This window comes from Lactuca sativa, chromosome 4 (assembly GCF_002870075.4).
Source record: "Lactuca sativa cultivar Salinas chromosome 4, Lsat_Salinas_v11, whole genome shotgun sequence".
Taxonomy (NCBI): domain Eukaryota; kingdom Viridiplantae; phylum Streptophyta; class Magnoliopsida; order Asterales; family Asteraceae; genus Lactuca; species Lactuca sativa.
The window spans coordinates 153568750-153587292 of NC_056626.2; the positions used below are offsets into that span (position 1 = coordinate 153568750).

General features: G+C 37.1%; 1 protein-coding gene across 1 annotated transcript; it reads left to right on the forward strand.

Annotated features, from left to right (window-relative positions):
* Window positions 1–11457: 11457 nt before the first annotated feature.
* On the forward strand, window positions 11458–13164 carry LOC111900330 (SNF1-related protein kinase regulatory subunit gamma-like PV42a). The gene is made up of 3 exons (XM_023896205.3): window positions 11458–12181; window positions 12290–12641; window positions 12712–13164. Exons 1-3 carry the CDS (start codon window positions 11739–11741, stop codon window positions 13027–13029), a joined length of 1113 nt encoding a protein of 370 aa, XP_023751973.1. The 5' UTR covers window positions 11458–11738; the 3' UTR covers window positions 13030–13164.
* The last annotated feature ends 5379 nt before the right edge of the window (window positions 13165–18543 follow it).

Here is an 18543-nt window from a genome sequence, read left to right on the forward strand (position 1 = left end):
GAGTTGTGGAGGCAAAAAGGAAAAAGTGAAACACTGGAGTTATGAGATGGAATGACAAAATTTATAGTTAGTTTAGAAGGAAAAATGAAAAGAGTTAAAGTTGGCGAACAAAAGGGATAGGTGGTAAGGATGACTAAAATTAAGTAACTTTGAAAATTTGAATATTACTTCTAATTCTTGAGTTTGGCCCACTACAAGTCTATAACATATAATATATTGATAAAAAATATGAAATTTATTATAAATAATATATAATTAAACGGGTCATATTCGAGTCATCTTTGAGTTGAAAGTCTTGACTCTAACCCTACCCGTTTAATTATCGTATCGTGTCATGTCAACCTGTTTACATAAACGTGTCGAAATCTCTGACCCTAACCCGCTAATTTCGTGTTGGGTTCGTGTCGGGTTTTCGTGCCGTGTCATGTTTTGCCAGGTCTAAATTCACCCAATACAACTAGGTATCACATATTAGGCCAAACTACCACTAATTAATCAACGCTAGCATGAAAGTCTACCAGCTCGTACAATAAAAATACAAAGGCATCTCTCCTAGCATTCTTTCATGCACGAACTGAGCAGGTCCTTAGCCCTATCTAGCATGCAATTCATAGATTCATAAATCAAATCATAACAGATAACATGTATAGGTATTCTGGGAAAACTTACTTAAGATTGGTTGATTTCATGCACCATACCATTCTCTTATTTTAGAAAACTCTTTTCTTGAAAATACTTTTCTTTTGAAAACTTTACCAATCCTCAGTTTGAGTTTAGACACACACAAGAGTATATTTGAATCCCTCAAACCAAGGCTGTGACCAACTTCTAACAACCCGAAAATCATGCCATAAAATTTTTTGTTTTTAGATTAATAAATCATTATTACAAATCTTTCCCATAAAACCAAGGTAATCAAGATTTAGATTAATGCTTTTATTAACTAAATCTCAACGATATCTATTCTGAAAAATCACAAAAACTTATTTCTTATTGAAATGTTTCAATGATATCTGTTCTGAAAAATCACAAAAATCGATTTCTTATTGAAAAATAACCGAGAAACGGTATGGGATTGGCACCGACACCAAAAATATAGTTCGTGGTTCTTGCAAATTGTTAAATCCGGTCCCAATGCCAAACCGGTTCGGTTTCTGTTAGGTTCCAAAACTAATCCCTAATTACACGCACTTAAATGTTATTTGTATCATTTAAGGTTGGAGGGTGTGGTGCCATCTTACAATACTTTTTCTTTTCCACACAAGCATCACCTCACTGCCACTTCATTTTTATCACAAAATCAAGGTTTCTTGCCACACACTAGGTGTTGGTACCATGACCATCATATTAATTTTTTAAAATTTTATTAAACAATTCAATTTTATTAACAAAACATAAATTTCATTACTTCAACAAAAATAACATGACATTAAAAAAAAACTCTTAAAGAACTTAGAAATAAAAAAAACATAAAATAATATTAAAAAAACTTAGAAAATAAAAATAACTAAAAATTTTAAAATCTAAAAATATAAAACACACACACACAACAAGCGATTAAAATAACTAATTAACATAATTTTTTTAGGTCGGATTTGATCGCCAAAGCAAATTCAAGCTCCTTTCCGGTCATGTGGCTTATGTTGATCGTTACTATTTTCAGGTCATTATCTCTTTCTTTCCTATGTTTGTTTTCAGAAGCAATCTACCAAAAAATGTCAATTCTTTCTATTAGACCCTTCACCTCCCACCCCACTTTCAAGTAATTCGAATCTACCGTTTTGCATTTGTCATTGCATTTTGCTTTGTCCCTTCCATTGATCTGGAAGGTGGTGTAACTTGAACAGGTTCACCATCATTGAGGTCAATTCCAATACAAGCATCGAATGTAGTGTATTTAAATTCCGATGTTCTTGATCGTTTTGATACACTATCGATATGCTCATCGGATGTTTTTCTCTTTTCCTATTTTTAGTTATCTTTCAAGACATTCCAAAACTCAATAAACTTAAAAGTCTTCTTATTTTATTGTTGGTACACTTTTATAGCTGATATGTATTTTTATATATTATTTTATGCATTATATCTTAATATTTTGGCCTTTATTATTCTCTTTTAGAACTAAAAAGTACTTATAATGCTTTGAATTATGATTTGCAGCTATTCGTTGTCGATAGAGCACAAAAGAAAAGACTGAAGCGGAAATCGGGCTTAGAGGCTAAAAGAAAGGAAAAATGCTGGAGGAGCCATTTACGCCCCGCATAATGGACATGTACGCCAAGCGTAATAGCCAAATACGAGTTACGCCCAACGTAAGCTATATGTACGCCCCACGTAACGGCTGGCATCCAGATAACCTCATCGCGTATTAATCTTCAGTACGCCCAGCGTAATTCGACTTATGCCCAGCGTACGTAAGTCGGTTACAAGGGTTATAAAAGGCGATTATCAACTAACCAGAAGAGAGGATTCGACTTCTAACCTAATTTAGTCGATAATTAACTTCTGTTAAGCCGTTTTGAGGGTCTAGAAGGGGGCCGGAAGGCCGTTAAGCTAACGGGAGCGAAGATCGGAAGTATTGGAGAGCGGATACATGTCGGTAATCGTATGGGTTGTTAACGTGACCATGTTTAGCATTCCACTGTGTTACTATATTGTATTTAGTTTCTGATTTGGGTGTAAAAACCTTTTACTTTGTGTTTATGATTGAATGAAATCTTGATTATTAGACTAATTGCTATATTGAATTGTTTGTTTATGTTCAATTTATCTTGCCAAGCTTGTTAAAAGATCCTTACGTGTTAATGATAATTATCTGCTGTTAATTATTAAGTAAATTGAGTTGTATGAACATCTGCTTGATTGCTTGTCTCTAATGATTTTGATGACCATCGAGATTATAAGTCTAGGAATAACGAATGTGAAACTAGGATTAACTTGGGAATAAGTAAGTTAATGTGTGAGCCTTGTTTGATGACCATCAACAAGAGGTTAATTGAACGACCAATTTGATTAACTATATTTACAAGTCTTGCTTGATACGAACTGAACACTAGGAAGCATGTTAGTTTAATCAACTAATCACTGTTTGAATTGACTTGTTTGCTAAAGGATTAGTTATAGTGAACGCGAATCTAATCATTTTAGGAATCGGTGAACATGAATAAATGAATTTTTGTATGCAATTGTTTATGTTTTTAAGGTGTAATTTATCTAAACCAAAGTACCTGAAGAGATTTGCTTTCCTGTTAGTTTATCAAGAGTTGTCAATTAATTGTTCGTTTGAGATTTATTAAACTACTTCTTTATTCTTTTCGTGTGACCTGTAACCTATAATCAAATATTCTAAATTAATTCACCACCGTTCCCTATGATCGACACCCAACTTACCTAAGCTATACTGTAATCTGACTAGGTACACTGCCTATAAGTGCATAGTTAGTTTAAGTTTGTTAGGTTATAAATATTAAAAATAGTGGGTACTTTTGTGCACATCAAGTTTTTGGCGCCGTTGCCGGGGAACGACTTGAAATTAACTTAGTTTATTTGATTATTCGTTATTTGTTTAGTTAGTTTTTGTTTTTAGATTTTATTTTCGATGATATCATTTCACTTGTCGGGAAGGTTCTTGTTGTTATTTGTAGGAATTTGGGATCGTACACATTGTTTGACTTTACCTTTTGCATGAGTTTCGAGAATGCAAGCGATTAGGGAATTCTTGACTTGTTTAGCCTACTACTTTGTTGATTTGTCCAACTCAATCCATGAGGCGTAGTATAGCAAGGCGTATTGTGGTGGTTAAGTGGAAGACCGAGCTCTTGCTGTTCTTGACTAGTTAGGTCACTTCTTGTTCTACTTTTAGTTAAAGGTGCGAAGAAAACAAAGAAAATATTCTAACGGGTCCCGAAAGTGGTTGTTTTCGCAAACCAATTCTTGCGTGCAAAGGTTTTGATCAACCGTTGTTGTTTGATCTCGACAAAAACAAGTGATCATGACGTCACATTTTTTTTAAATATGTCACTCGTCAGAAAGTCATGGCTTTGTTAAAGCAATTAAAAGAAAAAAATAATTATATTTAGAAGCTCCCAAATTAATTAGTGGAAAAAAGAATTTCAAATAAGGAAAAGGAGATATTTCAGTTAAAATTACGCCCAGCGTAATTTTAACTTACGCCAAGCGTAATAAACCATTGATCGCGCATGCTTCTTTCCGGAGTTGGAGGTACGCCTAGCGTATATATGGATTTACGCCCAGCGTAAATCGACGACAGGTTTTATTATTTTACCCTTTGACTTTTTTGTTATTCTTTCAATTCCTCTTCTTTTGCATACGCTGTGATGACGAGTTCTTGCACAAGACTCTCGATTTTTCTTCTTTTCTTGTAAAATTCGACACAAAGATTATGGCCCAAAGAACTCAAAGGACCAACCCACCCGAGGACGTGACCGATCACCGGTTCTTACAATTTCCGCAAACTTTAAACGATGCAACCTGGGCCATATATGTCAACAATTTGAGTCTGCTGCTCACTAAGGAGATCGACATAGCACCATCATTCAACTGGGAATTGGCGACCCAGACTGGACTTGCTGCGCTGATCCAGGATTTTTTCAATACACGCACTCGGACGCGAGTGGAGTGCATTTGTTCGTATGTCAGGGATGGGCACAATTGTTCAGGATCCAGGAGCCTGTTTATCCGGAATTTTTGCTTGAGTTTTATGCTACAGTTTCCTATGACCCTAGGAAGACACCCGATGATAGGACAACCTTTGCCTTCAGACTGGGGGGTGTGAGTCGGGAGTGCAGTGTGATTGAGCTCGCCACTCAAGTGGGGATATATACAACAGATGAGACGAGGACTATCCACTTCCCGGCATTCCTTGCTGATTGTCTCATGGGCCGACCAGATGACTATAACGAAAACACTTTTTGGGCCGAGATTACAGGGGGAGTATATGCGCCATCTACTGCAAGGGGGAGGATGATTCGTTCTACCACATATAGACTGCTGCACCGTTTGATTTCCATGTCTCTCATGCACCATAAGAACAGTGAGAGAGTGCCTTCTCAAACTTGTATTTTTATGGGCACTTGTTACTCCAGGGAGGCACCTGAACCTTCCAGTTGCTTTAGCCGCGTATTTGGTTAGGAGGGCCAGGGGACTTCGGGAGGATAGCCCGATTTGTGGGGGGTATTTTATCACGCGAGTAGCTCGATCATATCAGTTGTTGACGCGTGAGATCACGAGATCGATGATGTTTCATGATATGAGGCCGATGAGCCTTCAGTTATTAGAGTCGATGCGTGTACTTGAGCGGGGCGGAGATGGTGTCTTGCGGGTACGACCAGATGATGTGGCGGACGAGGAGGGTGTCGTCGAGCCACAGCCGAGACGGGTCCAGCGGCGTAGACCTGCTCCTCGGGGAGCACAGCAGGGACCTGAGCCGGAGATTGATATGCGTTACCTAGCTCAGCGCATTAACCGTATTGACGAGGGGGTTTAGAACCTTGGTGAGTATGCTGCACACGTGGAGAGACAACAGCAGTGGTATGGAGATGTGTTGACCGCATTCTTTGCCCACCAGGGGTTTCAGTACTCGGTTCCTTTCCCTCCACCATTCCAGTCACGACATGATGGAGCCGGTACTTCTGGGACACAACAACATGATGACGGGGATGAAGAGTGATTTAGTTATCCTTTTTATTTTTTGTGTTATTTTTAGTTTATTTTTTGTTGCTTAGTATTAGTATTTTTATTTGGTATGTAATTAATTTTAATTTAAGATGTTTTACTTTTGTTTTCCATGTTGATGCTCTTTGGTTGTTTAGATCTTTGCAGAATTTTTGCCCTTAGAACGCTGGCAGTAAGTTCAGCAGCTAGGTCCGACTGTTGCTAGAGAGAGTCGTGTGAGAGATCGAAGATTATAGTCAAGACCCACGATTTGTCATAAGTGTGGGGTGCATATTGATTTCGTGAGCGATTGTTCAGAAGAATGACATTTTATTTTTAACTCTTATGATATGGATGAGCTGTTCCCACACCATAGAGTTTTATTTCGATGCGAGGGAGAAGTATCATCCCGGCTGCCACGACATGGTTGACACTTTCCTATGTTGTGGGGGATTTTTCATCGCGAGAAGAGGCTGCCATTCTTGACGAGACGACGTGGTCGACACTTTCCCACGTCATGGTTATTACACATTGCATTTGTTTACAATCTTTTGCACCACATTTTCAAAGTTGGCAGTCTTGATTTTATCGGCAAATTCAGAAGCAGCAGTTCCAGTTTTCAGTCTTCCAGCAATATTTGAAGCAACTTGTAGCAACCCCATTCGATCTCGCCACAACTACCCCAGGGGAGTCTGTTCCTTTTTCTCCCTTTTTATGTGCTTAATTAGTTTTATGTATACAATGAGGACATTGTATGAAATAAGTGTGGGGTAGGGGGTCGGTAAAAGTAAAAAAAAATATAATAGTTTGGAAATTGCTAGATTTAGGAAATTTAAAAACTTTATAAACTTGAAATAATAGTTTAATTTAGAAAAATCTAGTGATAATTTAATTTTTTTTTGCTAATATTGTATGAGATGATCCGATGAGAGCTCAAATGTTTAGTTGAGCCAATACACGTTATAGTGCATTTGTGGCCTCCCTTATTTTAGTAAAATCATGGAACAAAAACATAACCCCGCTTGGTTTGAGGGATGCAATATGTTTACCATCGTGTACCAGAAATGTATCTAGAAAAATTATTATCGTTAACCAATAAAGGTTGAAGTTGAGCGCCCCTGCTTAAGCATGTAGGTTTTGAGTGAAAAAAGTGAGGTACATGTAAAAAAAAAAGAGAGAGAGAATTGCAAGAAAAGTTTGAAGAATTTTGGAGCAACTAAAGTGAAGATCAAAAGATCAAAATTCCAAGAGTTCAAAAATTGAAGATACCAGAAATCAAATCAAACAAGGTGGTAAATTCAAAGAAATCAAAGATCAAATTATCAAGAAAGTGAAGAATTCAAAAAAGCTCCATAGTGGTATCATAAATTGTAATTCTAGATTATGTATGCTTGGGTTGCTCAACCAAAAACACCTTGAGGTTAGGAGGTTTTCTGTGGATGGATTCGGAGGGATGCATAAAATGAGCATTGTTCGAAAGAAGTGGGCGAGTGTTTATGAAGATTGTGAGTATTTAAAGTATGGGGGGTACTTTAGGAAAATTTTAGACACAAATGCATGCGTTGCGGTCTTGACATAATGGCTGAGTTTTAAATGGATTGTTTAGTACAATATTGGTAAAATAAAAGTAAATTTGCTTGGGGGCAAGTAAAGGCTAAGTGTGGGGTATTTTGATATGTGTATTTATATATATATATATATATATATATATATATATATGCATTATATCTTAATATTTTGGCATTTATTATTCTCTTTTAGAACTAAAAAGTACTTATAATGCTTTGAATTATGATTTGCGGCTATTCGTTGTCGATAGAGCACAAAAGAAAAGACTGAAGCGGAAATCGGGCTTAGAGGCTAAAAGAAAGGAAAAATGCTGGAGGAGTCGTTTACGCCTCGCGTAATGGACATGTACGCCAAGCGTAATAGCCAAATACGAGTTACGCCCATCGTAAGCTATATGTACGCCCCGTGTAACGGCTGGCATCCGGATAACCTCATCGCGTATTAATCTTCAGTACACCCAGCGTAATTCGACTTACGCCCAGCGTACGTAAGTCGGTTACAAGGGTTATAAAAGGCGATTATCAGCTAACCAGAAGAGAGGATTCGACTTCTATCCTAATTTAGTCAATAATTAACTTCTGTTAAGCTGTTTTGAGGGTCTAGAAGGCGGCCGGAAGGCCGTTAAGCTAACGGGAGCGGAGATCGGAAGTATTGGAGAGCGGATACATGTCGGTAATCGTATGGGTTGTTAACGTGACCATGTTTAGCATTCCAATGTGTTACTATATTGTATTTAGTTTCTGATTTAGGTGTAAAAACCTTTTACTTTGTGTTTATGATTGAATGAAATCTTGATTATTAGACTAATTGCTATATTGAATTGTTTGTTTATGTTTAATTTATCTTGCCAAGCTTGTTAAAAGATCCTTACGTGTTAATGATAATTATTTGCTGTTAATTATTAAGTAAATTGAGTTGTATGAACATCTGCTTGATTGCTTGTCTCTTATGATTTTGATGACCATCGAGATTATAAGTCTAGGAATAACGAATGTGAAACTAGGATTAACTTGGGAATATGTAAGTTAATGTGTGAGCCTTGTTTGATGACCATCAACAAGAGGTTAATTGAACGAACAATTTGATTAACTATATTTACAAGTCTTGCTTGATAGGAACTGAACACTAGGAAGCATGTTAGTTTAATCAACTGATCACTGTTTGAATTGACTTGTTTGCTAAAGGATTAGTTATAGTGAACGCGAATCTAATCATTTTAGGAATCAGTGAACATGAATAAATGAATCTGTGTATGCAGTTATCTATGTTTTTAAGGTGTAATTTATCTAAACCAAAGTACCTGTAGAGATTTGCTTTCCTGTTAGTTTATCAAGAGTTGTCAATTAATTGTTCGTTTGAGATTTATTAAACTACTTCTTTATTCTTTTCGTGTGACCTGTAACCTATAATCAAATATTCTTAATTAATTCACCACCATTCCCTGTGATCGACACCCGACTTACCTAAGCTATACTGTAATCTGACTAGGTACACTGCCTATTAGTGCATAGTTAGTCTAAGTTTGTTAGGTTATAAATATTAAAAATAGTGGGTACTTTTGTGCACATCAATAGCTTCTTCAAAATCTCATCATCATTTTCTCCACTTTGCCATTGACCTTTCCTATTTTATACAAATCATTAAACAATTGCATCCATAGATGTAGGGGATATAACATTGCTATGTACGATATGTTGTACGTTATTAAGAAGATCTACTGTATCCGACGCAAGGAAACCAAACATATCAAATGCAAATGGTATGAACATGTGTTGATTTTCCATGCATGATTTCTCATGTTTGGTAACCTTGCATGTAGCAGCTTTTAATGCAGCTTGTCCCACCGTGAAACCCCTGACCCTCAATCCTATGAGAGGGGATACCCCTATAAGGTCTACACATGCGTGTTTCCCTCCAACCCATCCAAAAATCAAAACGTCAGTAAGTCTAAGGGTTGACCTTCCTTCTGTCGGGTCAGTCAAGAAATTCACAGGAGCCTCTTTCGTGGCAGAAACTCTGACACGCTTAAATATGTCGACCAAAACATCCCTAACCATATCATGCTTGTATTTGAGACCCAGTAGTTCTTTGCAATGAACTGCATGCTCTCCAAAAGAGTCCAAACATGCCTTGCAGTACACATGACATATCTCGTCAGCTGGGAATATTGGAATCATGAGTCGATATTTGAGGATGGCATGATACTCCACATAAGACATATGTTGGCCAAGCCCTTCTATAGGGATTGCTAGAAGAAAATCTTGAGCATGTGGTGCACGTAAACACTAGAAAACTGCTTTCTGTCGAACCGTCATGATGAAATGCAGTCTTCAAAAGAATTGGTTTTACCATACAAAAAGGTTTCGCGGCACAACTTGTTTCCAGTTTGTCTTCTCATTCGTTGTATGTTGATAACTAAGTTTTATTAATGTCATTATAATCTTTGAACATTAAACAACATGATTTCCTTGTTTGTCTTCCCCTATTTATAATACACTTGGTCTTTTGTATGATTCTCTCCTTGCTTCATTCATTTGTGGAACATTTTTGTAAATTGCCTCCAAAAATGATCATGTTTTTGGTTTTTTCAAACCTTTACATCTTCGGAAACATTAATCCATGCATGTGCCAATGCTAGCACTTCTCTAGTTCACATGCTTTAGCTGTCGTGTTCTCTTTTCTTTTATTAGGTGCTTTGGTGGGTTGAGTTTCTTGAATGAATTCAGGTTCAAAATTGCTCTTGATTTTCTTGTTTAGAATTCGGGTTGAGATAAAATATCAAAGGGATTAAATTTGGGGTCAAAGAAGATTTGTGGTTTTATATGGTTATGTGGTTTCAAACAGCGCGCTTGTTGCGATCGTTGTGCTGTTACATTGCGTTGCGATGGCCTAAGCGCAATAGATGTGTTGGATGAAAAAGCCTATATGATACGAGGTGATACGTGCGCATGTAAGCGCATCCTACCCAGTACACTTTGGCACATCCTAAGTCTGATCCATTTTACTTAGAAAATACTTAAAATCCAATAAAGCCCATGCAAATGTAATTGTTTAATTATTGTCTGACCTTACTTCTACCCTAGAGACTTGCATATAAGAATACTAACCGATACAACACCATGATCACACGACAATATTTTTCTTCTTTCAATAATTATCGATGAGTAATTACTACTTCATTTTGCATGAGTATGGTAAACTTGCATTTTGTGTTTTGAGTAATTACTGTGACGTTTGTTTTCACTATGCATATGAAATGAATATTAGCTTTCGGTTTCATTTTATATGTTTAATGTTTATTGTGTTTGAGTTAGTTATTAGTAAACATGAATTTCACTTTCTGCATAAATTTAACAAACACACACACACACACACACACGTGTGTGTGTGTGTGTGTATATATATATATATATATATATATATATATATATATATAGTAATTACTACTTGTGCGTCACACCTACATGATGCACGTGCAATCACATCTCACAACGCGCATCGACCTTCGGGACATACCACAACATAACACATCATGCTTTTCTAAACCAAGGTTGTGCATATTGTTACGGAGAATATAGTAACATACCGTCATAGTGATAAATATGAGGAAAAAAATGTCGAAAGATAGAAAAACTGGATTTAGATGTGATAAATTAAGGTTTTATTTATAGTTAAAAAGAAAATACAAATGAATTTTAAAAATTTAACGATTTAGATGTGATAAATTAAGGTTTTATTTATAGTTAAAAAGAAAATACAAATGAATCTTAAAAATTTAACGACTTACAACATTGAAAGAGAGAAAACGAATCAAGAAGAGATAGAGGGTTCAACTTTTTTAAGCCTATGCGGCCAAACCGTAAGGTGACGGCGACGGTCCCATGTTCCAACATGGCAAACGTTGGGCCTAACTTTACCCACATCCTTGAGCTTAACAATACCTAATATCTAAGTGCATCTACAATGTATTGAATATACAGTTTAATGGATTGTTACATCATCTTTCTAAAATCCATATAACTTTATTATTTTTTTTTTCTACAATGCATTGAACTCAATAGAATGTTACAAAATATAATTTATAGTAATATTTAAGAATTAAAAACTTTTATTTTTTTAGTTGAAGACTATTGAACTCAAAATCCATTGAATGCCAAAATAAAATCTTATAATGATAGAATTTCATCCATTAAATAAAACATAAATTTTTTTTATTATTTTAATATTTAAATAAATACAAGATCGAGCAAAAAGTGTCATGATTAACCGGTTCTTTAAGCAACCTCTAATCCGGTTTATAAAGTTGTTTTTAAGGCACGTTTACTTTTATTATCCAACAAATCGGCTTCGTCATTATTATGGATAAGTCTCACAGTGTTTCGTTGACACCTGGCAAACTGACGCACTCCCCTCCCAACACGTACTCATTAACTTTCATCTTCTTTTGCATTTAAAATTAATGTACCGTACAACACTTCAAGCAGCAAACTGAAAAAATGCAGACAACAATGATGGGCGTCAAGAACGACAACATGCACGCCGCCGTCGAGCCACAGCGTTTAAGGGACAAAAAGGTAAAGGAACTGGTTTCCGAAAAGCGGAGGCTGGTGGAGGTTCCGTATACAGCCACCCTAGCCCACACAATGAACGCGCTGGTGGCTAACCAGGTGGTGGCGATGCCGGTGGCTGCACCGCCTGGACATTGGATTGGTGCCGGTGGATCCATGATATTAGAGTCTGATAAGCATACAGGTTCTGTCAGGAAACATTATATAGGAATGATAACGATGTTAGATATACTAGCCCATATCGCCGGCGACAACCCCGACGACAGTGGCGACCATTCGAATATGGAGCAGAGGATGGCGGTTCCGGTGTCGTCAGTTATCGGTCATTGCCTCGAAAGTCTTAGCCTTTGGACACTCAATCCTAGCACCAGGTACGTTACTTCTTAATTTTTCTTCGTTTCTTTGTCGATTTTATATGTAGAAGTTAAGTTCGCAACAGATTTTCCGACGACTTTCATGCAAATGAGTTGAACTTGCAGCATTATGGATTGTATGGAGGTGTTTAGCAAAGGAATCCATCGTGCTTTAGTGCCACTCGATAGTTCCATGGAAAACGTATCCGGAGTTGAGCTTGTGGAGTCGGCGTCGTCGTACAGGATGCTCACACAAATGGACCTTATGAGGTTCTTAAAGGGACATGAGTCGGATCTCAAACACGTGCTTGATCGAACTCTAAACGATCTGGGAGCATTGGTGGAACCCATCTTCGGCGTCACTGATCATACCAAAGTCATCGACGCCATCAAATCCATGAGAGCTGGCTCTCTCAACGCTGTCCCCATCGTCGAATCTTTCAATGCGGCCACCGAAGATCACTCACAACTCGTTAATGTAAGATTGTAAGCCACCACTTCATTTCAATTTATAATACACATCGAAATGAGGAAATAGTTTCTTTCAGGGAAAAGGAAGGAAGTTGATTGGTACGTTCTCGGCGACTGATCTGCGAGGGTGTCCGGTTTCTCATCTACAGTCTTGGTTGACGGCGAGTGTTATGGAGTACACCAGGAGCTTGTTGTCTGTGTCTGCTAACATGGCGGGGTCGTCTCCGAGGGAGCTTGTGACTAGTTGTGCTGAATCGCCGCTGGCGGAGGTGGTTGATAAGGTGGTGGTGAACCATGTTCATCGTGTTTGGGTGGTGGACAGTGACGGGCGGCTCGAGGGTCTGGTATCGCTCACGGATATTATCAGAGTGATTAGGACTTCATTATTAGAGTAGATCAAACTGTTGTTGTAAATGACGGAGGATAAATGTGTTCTTGTTTTTATATTTCTAGGTGAGGTTCGATCTGTTTAATTGTTATATTTGTTTCTTTTGGTATAGTTATATAGAAAATGAAAATGGTCCTCATAATTCCACTCCAGTAATTTATTTATCCACATGAAATTAGGGTATTTTGAAATTTTTGCCTTTTTTCTATTTTTCAAAAATATGACTAAATAGAAACATCACAAACACCGGTTCGTCCTAACGCTAATTATCTTCCCAAAATAAACGCCGATTCCTAGTCTTCATACAAGAATCGACATGCTTCTTCGGCGTTCGTTGGGCGTCTTTTCTTCTTTTCCGTTGGCCGGTCTTTGTTGCTTCTTCCAAGTCGTCGAGCCTCCTTCTGAATCGCTCCCGGTTTTGAATCGATCCCCAGATACACCTCAATGAGACCCACCCCAAACGATGCCCCAACTGTGTCTGTAGGTCTATCCCGATCTTTGCTTCGCTTCTAGATGGCATGAATGGGCTGAATCAGAAAATCATCCATACCCAAATCTTGAATAAAGTTTCTTGCAACCTCTTTCAAATTAGCAACTTTGAATATTTTCAAATCTGGTGAAATTAGCAAATTTGAATACATATGGTGATTATCAGAAAAACAATTGGGAGCAGGGGGTCACAGATGGTGATTTTCTTGCTTGTTTCTTGTTGTAGGTTTAATGGTGTTGGTGTAGGGTGAAACTAGTGAAGAGGGAACATGGGTGGCAATGATGATGGTAATGGGGGTCACAGATGGTGATTTTCTTGCTTGTTTCTTGTTGTAGGTTTAATGGTGTTGGTGTAAGGTGAAACTAGTGAAGAGGGAACATGGGTGGCAATGATGATGGTAATGGCCTGAAGTGGAACTGTGATGACTGTTCATGTGTGATGAAGGTTGTGCTGAATTGAGTCTGATCAAAAAAATGGTGGAGGCTGCATGGGAAGGGTGTGTGGCGTGAGATGATTTTGACGGTGATGGCAATGTTCTTAGGCGAACATGATGCGTATGTCGCCAATTTTATGGTGTATCAAAGGTTAGTTGATGGTGGCTGGACGTGAATGATGGTGTGGTGGATGGGATGAAGAGAATGTATGATGACCGGAACATAGAAGATGGTCGGCTGAAAGATTGAAAGAGAGATATAACTCATTTATCTCTTTCATATTAAATTAGTAACAAGGGCAAAAATATCATACCACTTCAAATTTAAGTGGACGAATAAAATAAAAAAGTGGAAGTATCCCTTTCGAACCAACAATCGTAGTGTAAAACTATTATTATTATTATTATGGGACATTAACTGAAAATCAATTATAATTTAGGTAAAGAAAGGATGTTAAGTGGGGTGTAAGCACCAAGTAAAACCCCCATGTATCCGCTAATAACTGAAAAATCAATTATAATTTAGGTAAAAAAGGATGTCAAGTGGAAAAGGATGTTAAAAGGTGTTTGGCTTGTCTTTTTGAGAGACAAATGTCCTTTTTGGAAAAGTTACAAAAAACCAGGTTTTTCTAAATTAGCTCAAAAGTCACTTTTCCTTCTATCTAAAATCCAAAAGTCACTTTTAAAATGTTTTTACCAAACATCTTTTGCCCTTTATCTTTTCTAAAAACGACTTTTGCATCTTAAAAAAAATTAAAAAAAAAAAAAACATCCCCTACATGGGGTGTATCCACCAAGTAACCCCCCCCCCCTTTTTTTTTTTTTCTATTTTCATTCGAAAGGGATACTTCCACTTTTTTATTTTATTCGTCCACTTAAATTTGAAGTGGTATGACATTTTTGCCCTTATTACTAATTTAATATGAAAGAGATAAATGAGTTATATCTCTCTTTCAATCTTTCAGCCGACCATCTTCTACGTTCCAGCCATCATACATTCTCTTCATCCCATCCACCACACCATCATTCACATCCAGCCACCATCAACCAACCCTTGATACACCATAAAATTGGCGACAGACGCATCATCTTCTCCTAAGAACATTTCCATCACAGTCAAAATCATCTCACGCCACACACCATTCCCACGCAGCCTCCACCATTTTTTTTGATTAGACTCAATTCAACACAACCTTCATCACACAAGAACAGTCATCACAATTCCACTTCAGGCCATTACCATCATCATCGCCACCCATGTTCCCTCTTCACTAGTTTCACCCTACACCAACACCATTAAACCTACAACAAGAAACAAGCAAGAAAATCACCATCTATGACCCCCTGCTCCCAATTGTTTTTCTGATAATCACCATATGTATTCAAATTTGCTAATTTCACCAGATTTGAAAATATTCAAAGTTGCTGATTTGAAAGAGGTTGCAAGAAACTTTATTCAAGATTTGGGTATGGATGATTTCTGATTCAGCCCATTCACGCCATCCAGAAGTGAAGCAAAGATCGGGATAGACCTGCACACACAGTTGGAGAATCGTTTGGGGTGGGTCTCATTGAGGTGTATCTGGGGATCGATTCAAAACCGGGAGCAATTCAGAAGGAGGATCGGCGACTTGGAAGAAGCAACAGAGACTGGCCAACGGAAAACAAGAAACGACGCTCAACGAACGACGAAGAAGCATCGTCGATTCTTGTATGAAGACTAGTTGGTTTAATAAACTGTAATGAAAATTAAGTTATTAATTTGTTGGTTTGTTTGTGTAAGGATATGAATAGAAAGACTCCTTTTAAAAGTTGATGACATTTCTGTAGGATATCTACACCAATTCCATTCCATTATACTTTTAACATTTTCATTCCATTAAAATATAAACATAACTATAAATTTAAAATTAATATGTAGTATTTCGATTAATGTAATATTTTATCGAAATTAATGTTTATTAGATTTGTACTCTTCAAAATATCTACACCAGTTTAATTCGATTGTACTTTTAACATTTTCTTTCCATTAAACTATAAACATAACTTTAAATTTAAAATTAATATGTAGTATTTCGATTAATGTAATATTTTATCGAAATTAATGTTTATTAGATTTGTAACGGATTAGTGGGTTTTTTATTTTAAATATTTGATTTATTTATTTATTTAAAAAATATAACATTTAAAAATATGATACATATAAATAATATAATATTTAAAAATATGATTAATTTTATTTGTGTCACCAATTATGTAGTGTCACATGGTTATAGAATATACTTTGGAAAATGTGATAGTAAAAGAATTCTAGCTAGATGTGGCAAGAGGAAGGAGGAAAATAAACGCCCTTTCAGATTTTATGCTGCATGGATGTACAAGGAAAGATCTTGTCAGATCAAAGCTATGAATGGTGACGATAAATGTTCTAGGCAATTTAATTTTGGTTCCATTGTTTCCCTTGAATGGATTGGAAGACATTATGTGACTGAAATTGCAAATAAGCCAAAGATGAAACTTTAGGAAATGATTGATGACATCGGACAAACGTATAGCTGTGTGGTATCTATAGGACAAGTTAGAAGGCCAAGTAAATGGGCCAAAATTTTAATAGAAGGTAAACTCACTGAGCATTATGCAAGGATTTAGGATTATGCCCATGAACTGTTAAGGTCAAACCTAGGGTCCACATGTCAAGTGGTTGTAACAACCAATCCAAATGGAAAGAATTATTTTCATAGGTTTTACATTTGTTTCAAAGCATTAAGTGTTAGCTGGAAAAGAGGGTGGAGGAGAGTAATTGGGCTTGATGGGTGCTTTTTAAAGGGGAAGGTGAATGGTGAGCTGCTAACAACCATTGGTAGAGATGCCAACAACTAGGTCTATTCAATTTCTTGGGATGTTGTTACTGTGGAAAATAAGTCAGTCAGATTCATAGCACTTCCTATGTTTTGCAGATGCGAAAGTGCATGTTGGACAAGGACGTCGTGGCATCATTGAGTGATCTTCAGAACGATGAACGCATGAACTACATCGCGAGGGCCAGTGGTCGTCTTGGAACGAGAGGTAAAGGTTGTACATAGCAAGGAGATACTTTTGGTAAAGGTACAAGTGGTAGTGTTTGGAGGGATCCGAGTAGGTTTGGGAGTTGGAGGCTGGAATGCAAGAGCATTGTCCGGATTTGTCCATCGTAGCAGGCTTCGATGACGAAGCCTAGTTCAAGTGGGGGAGAGTTGTAACATCCCGATTTCCGAGAATGAGATTTAGGGATTTCATGCAATTAAGGAAGTCCACTCGACCGGTTCGAGGCCACAACTTGTCGTGTAGACTTTTAGTCAGCCCGTGTGATTTATGTGGTCTATTCGACGAGTCAGAGGACCCCAACTCAACAAGTAGGAGCTGGAAGATGAAACCCTAATTTACAGGGTTTTGCATCCTATTTAAAGGGTCATTAGCCTCCCTTAGCCCCCCTTACCGTCCCTATTGAGCTCAGAAAACCCTAATCTTGCCTACTCTTCATTTTTGTGTGTAAAGAAGCTTGGAATGTGGATTTTGTGAAGAAGGCTTGAAGTCTAAGAAGCTTGAAGCAAAAAGAAGCTTGTGGATCTAAATCTACTTCATCTTGGCATCATTTTGAAGGTAACAAGTCGTTACCTTGACTTATCTTTAACTAGATCTCTCCATGTAAAGGTCTAGGGCCATTTTCTAGTTGCTTGTGGGTTATTTCGGTTATTGGGCCTGATCTGAAGTTGTAACTTTAGATCTGGACTCCTCTAAGTCCCTATAGTCATAAAGTTATCAGATTTATCAAGCTTTGGGCCTTGTCTTTGGGTTAAACCTTTCCCTTAGCTTGGTTTTGGCATTTATGACCATGCATGTGTTGGATTAGGTGTCTAACCCATAACTATAATTGGTATGTATTTGACCCGATAGTAACATGGTCCATTTCGGGTTACCTTCATCAGAACAATTTGATAGGATGTATATTTGAGAAAGAGGTTATTTATGATTTATCAATATATTATAAGAATAATATATTAATTGAGAAATCATATTATTTAAATTAGTATTGATCAAGAATTAATTTGGAATTAATTTAGTGATCAAAAGAGACTGATTAAATAAACAGGGACTGATTATGTAAATCAGTGAAACATATGGTTTGGTCTAATGAGCCATGATTGATTTGTGATGAACTAAGCTTATGAGATAGTCCATGAAGTGTTAGTCCAAATCAATTGTTAGATCATAAGCCTAAGTGTAAGAATTAGGGTTTACAAATGACTCTTGTGTAACGCCCGTAGATCCGAGCTAGTCAAATTAGAGGCAATAGGGGTTGAAAACGACTTTTCGACAGAAGATTATTTAGAATAAATAATCTTAACCAAGTTGTAGAATATTTCACAAGGTTTCCGTACATATAAAGAACGCCGAAATCCGAGTTATAACAAAGAAGTTATGGCCCGTCGAAGTTTTACGGCAAAACCGGCACGGTACCGGGAAGCGTAAATAGTGAACTTACGATAGAGTGAGATTTAGCCTTAGAGATCCAAACGAAAGTCGTAGAATATGTTAAACTAAGAACATCGATAAAAAGA

Coding starts and splice junctions, on each gene's coding strand:
- LOC111900330 (XM_023896205.3), top strand. CDS start 11,739: ATGCAGACAACAATGATGGGCGTCAAGAACGACAACATGCACGCCGCC. Junction 12,182..12,289: donor ACACTCAATCCTAGCACCAG/GTACGTTACTTC, acceptor TTGAACTTGCAG/CATTATGGATTGTATGGAGG. Junction 12,642..12,711: donor ATCACTCACAACTCGTTAAT/GTAAGATTGTAA, acceptor AGTTTCTTTCAG/GGAAAAGGAAGGAAGTTGAT.